At 37.5% G+C, this 5,598-nt stretch overlaps 1 protein-coding gene across 1 annotated transcript in view; it reads right to left on the bottom strand.

Moving 5' to 3' along the window:
• The window catches only part of LOC107747040 (clathrin heavy chain 1-like), a 38,548-nt gene that overhangs the window by 4,123 nt on the left and 28,827 nt on the right, over window positions 1-5,598 (bottom strand). The window contains exons 16-23 of the mRNA XM_016561455.1: window positions 4,660-4,785; window positions 3,521-3,663; window positions 2,933-3,167; window positions 2,703-2,825; window positions 1,528-1,673; window positions 1,187-1,370; window positions 883-1,075; window positions 645-802 (exon numbers count right to left, since the gene is read on the bottom strand). Of these exons, the coding sequence (XP_016416941.1) occupies window positions 645-802; window positions 883-1,075; window positions 1,187-1,370; window positions 1,528-1,673; window positions 2,703-2,825; window positions 2,933-3,167; window positions 3,521-3,663; window positions 4,660-4,785 (1,308 nt within the window). The remainder of the gene's footprint in view (window positions 1-644; window positions 803-882; window positions 1,076-1,186; window positions 1,371-1,527; window positions 1,674-2,702; window positions 2,826-2,932; window positions 3,168-3,520; window positions 3,664-4,659; window positions 4,786-5,598) is intronic.

The following is a 5,598-nucleotide window of genomic DNA, read 5'->3' as shown; positions in this document are numbered from 1 at the left end:
TGTGTGTGTGTGTGTTTTTTTTTTTTTTTTGGTTTGTTTCTTTTGGGCGATGCCTTGTTATTTTTGTATTACAGTGAAAATTCAATGAAAATAATTATATAATAAAGTTCTCTTAATAACCAGTGATGTTACTGTTAAATAAAACTGCATGAAATTGTTTTTGATAAAATAAAAAAATAAATATTTTTGAAAAATAAAGCTGAAATAAAATAAAATACAAATATTAAGATATACATTTTTTTTTAATTAAATTAGTTTTGGTTGATGTACTAAAATGACTAAAGCTGAAATACATATCAAATAAAAATAAAAATACATTATATATATACATATATATACACACACACACACATATAGATATTTCAGCTAAATGATTTATTTAAAAAGTGTTATTAAATTTTTTAAAATCATTTTGCTGAAATAAAATGTAAAAATATAAAAATAAAAGCTAAATAAAAATACTAAATGTAAGTGAATTGAAAATTGAAAATAGAATATTAATATAACTTAATAGAATAATATAAGAATAATATAACATCAAAATATTAATAAATACTATAACAGTATTTTAATAATGCTGTAATAACACTGTTATAACACTTTTATAACACATAAGGCATTCATAAAAAGCAAGTGTACATTACCTGCTGGATGTGTGCATTATTTGGTCCATTTATAAACTCCTCCAGTTCAGCGAGACGGTTGGTTTTGGCCAGTGCGAAGATCAGCTCGGTCTCCACGTATGACTCTCTGGCCTTCTTTCTGGCCATCTGCAGAAACTTCACCAGGTCCTCCCAGTTACCTGAGCCAGGAAATACAGTTGTGAATACAGAATCAGAGCAAAAATGTCCTTATCTAGAACTGGCGCTGAAGAGGACGTACCACTCTGGGAAGAGACCTGAACCACCTCCATGTAGGCAGAGGGGTCATCAGCCTTGATGTAGGAGTCAATGGACTCTTTGACGAGACCCTTTTGCAGCTGAGCCTTAGCCAGCTGGCTCCACACGGCAGGTTCATTACAGCGCTCCGCAAACTCATACGCCCGGTCCAGATTACCGATGTGCTCAATCAGAACCTGAGGAGGACAGGAAACATCAGCTCTTCCCTTATCTGCTATTCAATAAATCACTTCAGCAAGCCTACACTTGAAAAAGAAGGCTACTGAAAGTATGGCTCAAACACATACCTGCACTGCAGAGGTGTTGACGTCAAACTTCCTGAAGATAGCAAAGGCCTCCTCGAACAGCTCGCTGCTGATGGCGATGTTGGCGATGTCTGGGGCATCATAGTTGTCCAGGCGGTTGATGTATTCCATGACGCGGGTGCGGTCTGCTTTGATGGCTGTTAGGATGAGCAGGTTCTGTAGGTTTCTAGGAGCAGGATGAAGATTGGACTTGTATTAAACTTTATTAAATTGCATTAAAAGGTTGCGCAAGACTGTTTGGGCAAGGAATTTCATGTCCGTAAACACACAAAAATGGCCTGTTCCAAACGTTCATATGTTGGAATATTTTTGGGCTTATGCACCTGTGTTCGCTAAAGACCGAGTTGTCCAGGACGATCTTTTCCAGCAGCTCAATGAGTTCATTGGGCAGGTCAGCAGTCATGAAGGCCTTCACTGTGACGGACACCTCCTCTGGGTCCTGAGTCTCTGACAGGGCTGTCTGCACCACCTAAAGACAAATAACAACTTGATATAAAAAAAAACATGCAGGAAGGTCAAAAGGGAATCAGAGATTTTAAGACATAAGTGACCCTGGACCACAAAGTCTTAAGTCGCTGGGGTATATTTGTAGCAATAGCCAAAAAAACATTGTATGGGTCAAAATTATTTATTATTCTTTTATGCCAAAAATCATTGGGATATTAAGTAAAGATAATGTTTCATGAATATATTTTGTAAATTTCCTACCGTAAATATATCAAAACTTAAGTTTTGATTAGTAATATGCATTGCTAAGAACTTCATTTGGACAACTTTAAAGGCGCTTTTCTCAGTATTTTGATTTTTTTGCACCCTCAGATTCCAGATTTTCAAATAGTTGTATCTCGGCCAAATATTCAGATGATGTATAAATCTCAATTTCAAAAAATTGACTTATGACTGGTTTTGTGGTTTATGGTCACATATATTACTTATAAATATCTTAACTGTCTCTTTTGATAAATGAATGCATCAATGTTGAATAAACGTACTAATTTCTTTAAAAAAAAATAAAAAAAATAATAATAATTTACTGACTCTAAACGTCTGTTACAAAGCCTAGTGAGCCTATCTAGGAAGAATATTAAGGGATCACAGGAACGCTTTCCAAAGTAAAGACTGTTCAAAACAGATGGTAGAATAATTATGCTGTCTAAGATAACTTAGATTATGAATCCCAGAATGTACCGCAACAAACTTTTCTCAGATTCTTGCATGCCAATTATAAATTCAATGCATTTAAGTGTCGATAACACTCATCTATTTCACCCAATATTAATGTGAAATTAATAAAATATAAACATGTACTTTCAATTCCTCTATGATCCATGTTTGTATATGGTGAGATAGGGCTGTGCAAAAAATCAAATGCGATTTTCATGCGCATCTCGTCAATAAAGGCGCTCCTGTGATTAGTAATAAATCTCCAGCACGTGCTTTCGCATTCGATTTTTTGCACAGCCCTACGGTGAGAGATGAATGTAACACATATGTGTACCTGGTCAATAAGGGGCCTCCTGTAGGGGTTGGTCTCCAAAAGCACGCTGGCCCAAAGCTCTGGGTCTCTGCGGCGCACCAGGTAACGGGACAAACTCTTGAACAGCGAGTTCTCATTGCACACCTGTAAAGAAAAATAAAAGATACAAATTTGATGCTTTATATTGTTGTTGGTTGCTCTAAACTTGGTATGAAAAAGCTTAAAGCTTATTTATGGACAAGCATACTAACGTTGATGAGCTCCTGGTCACACTGTCCTCTCTCATAGGTCACACAGGCCAGGTGAGGGTCTCTTTTCTCGCAGTATTTCCCCACCACACGGCTGTCGTAGTATGGGTTTTCCCGCAGGAAGCGTTCTGGGTGGTTGTTGCTGTCAATGTAGATCTTGGCCAAGGCATTGTGGGTAGCTGGCTCCTCACAGCCCTCGTGGATACGAGACTCCAGCCATGGCAACAACAGCTTTAGTCTGCAGAAGAAAGACATATCTAAAGCTGTTTATGTTTAGTTAACTTTTATGTTTTTCCAAAATAAGTCATTTTTCCCCCTCACAAAATGACTATATAGCATATTGCAACTGCTAGAGCTGTTGTTAAACAATCAGAACAGCTACTGCTGTTTGTGTTCTCTGTTTACTTGTGCAATCAAAGTTTCATCTGGAAACTCTCATGATGTACACAAACAAATGATTAAACATCACCTAAAATAAACAGAAGCATCCTGTAGTAGTTTTGAATCCAAGATAGCATAACATCAACGTCTCAAGTGCTTTGTTTTGATAACTTCTGGTTTGATATTGACGTTTGGATGCAAAGTTTATACCTGTTTCTCTTCTCCACTTCTGCCACCAGCTCATCGGTGGAAAACTGGCCCCGCACAACCAAGATCAAGTTTTTGATGACGTCCTCGGAGCAGTCAACATCCAGGAGCCCTCCAATTACCACAGGCAAACGGCTTGGGTTCACCTATATATACATAAATGATCATTTACTGTTTGTTCATTGCTTGACTACAGAGGCTATGTGAGCTAGAGCCCTGCATTTCAGCCCGGGCCCGACAGGCCCCGACTTTTTTACGCCCCTCGGGCCGGGCTTCAGGCCAATTTTCACGTCATAGCTCAGACGTGGGCCGGGCCTCGGGCCTGTTTTAGGCTTCTCCTTATTTTTATATTTTAGACATCCATCAATTAGTGATGAAAAAAATTGCCTCGCTGGTGGAAACAACACGAGACTGTGCTACCGCGACTGTCAAGAGCGGCTCGACGGTGTTTAGTGTCCCGCAGCAGCAGTATGTATGGTGCGTGCGCACATTTATCTAGGTTTAACGTTTAAACATTGTTATATGCTTGAACTGTTTTATATCTATAGATTTTATTTTAGGCAAGTCGTGATGATTTGAGAAGGCTAAATCAGGGGTGGGCAAACTTGGCCCTTCCAGGCCACTTTCCTTCAGAGTTTAGCTCCAACCCTAATCAAACACACCTAAACCAGCTAATCATTGTCTTCAAGACTACTAGAAGGCTACAGGCAGGTGAGTTTTATCAGGGTTGGATCAAATCTCTGCAGGAAAGTGCCCTGGAAGGGCCAAGTTTGCCCATCCTAGGCTAAATTGATCAAACATAGGCTCACTGTCTGCCGCTGGCCGCTTGGTCGTTACTTTTAAAACACAAAAACTTATATTTAACGAACAAAAAATGCTCCAAACGTTTTTTTTTTTATTAACTTCATAAAAAAAACGAAATATAATCACTTTGCTATTACATACAAAACTGAACTATTTTAATAGCTGAAACAGTAGTATAAGCTGTTTTGGGAGAAGGGGAAAAAAAAGACGCGCTCGGGCCGGTAATTCTGATAAGCTGTTGGACACGGGTCGGGCTAGGGCCTGAGCGTCTCGGGCCAGGGCCTAAATTTGAGGCCCGTGCAGGGCTCTAATGTGAGCGGTAAGTAAAGGTTACTCACCTTTTGCACGTAGATTTCGATGTACTTCTGCAGGTTGTTTCGGTACAGGTAGAGTACAAGATCATGGACGAAGTCAAAGCGATCACACACAATAATGAGAGGCAGCTGGTCCGTGAGTTTAGCTTCCTGTCAGTCAAACGTTGGGGAGATGAGAAGATAACGTCAGATGTCAGACACAGAAGTCATTTGTTCAATAATACAGTCAAATCTGCAAAAGACTCCAGTTGATTTTTAAAGTTTAAAGAATAAATTCTAAAATGAATTTTTATTCAAAACATTTCATTAATTATTCAGTATAAGATTTAAAGTTACATAACTTAAAGGATGACAAAGCTGTTTTAAGTTTATGAAAAAGATTTAACTATTTGTTGACTAAATTACTGAAAATGATTAGTTCTACAAAAACCTACTGAGTAGTTCATAATTTAAAAAAGTAAATATTAAAGCAATAAAAAAACTGGTTGTATAAAAACTGCCAAGTAAATAATTTAAAAGCAATACAAACTAGTTCTATAAAAACCTACCAAGTAAATCATATTTAAAAAAGTAAATTTTAAGGCCATAAAAACTAGTTCTACAAAAACCTAATTCATAATTTAAAAAAGTAAACATTAAAGCAAAACAAACTAGTTCTATAAAAACCTACCAAGTAAATCATATTTATAAAAGTAAATATTAAAGGTGCTGTATGTAAATTTTTGACTCTACTAAAGCATAAAAATACTATAATATGCTTGCAGATCTTTAAGAAACATGCTAAGTTAACATAATTTTTTATCTGAAAAACAATGCTACAGTCAGTTATTCTCCTTTGAAAATGTGCGTTCCGGGCCGGAATGTCGGTCTCTGTTTTGGTTTGTGAAACCCGCCCACTGCCAGTTTACCCAATTGTATTTCGGCACCCCGGGTTGCCAGTTGGCGGAAAACACAGCGTATTTC

This window comes from Sinocyclocheilus rhinocerous, unplaced genomic scaffold (assembly GCF_001515625.1).
Source record: "Sinocyclocheilus rhinocerous isolate Xijiao unplaced genomic scaffold, SAMN03320098_v1.1 scaffold708, whole genome shotgun sequence".
Classification (NCBI taxonomy): domain Eukaryota; kingdom Metazoa; phylum Chordata; class Actinopteri; order Cypriniformes; family Cyprinidae; genus Sinocyclocheilus; species Sinocyclocheilus rhinocerous.
This window is presented reverse-complemented; position numbering and strand designations above follow the sequence as displayed.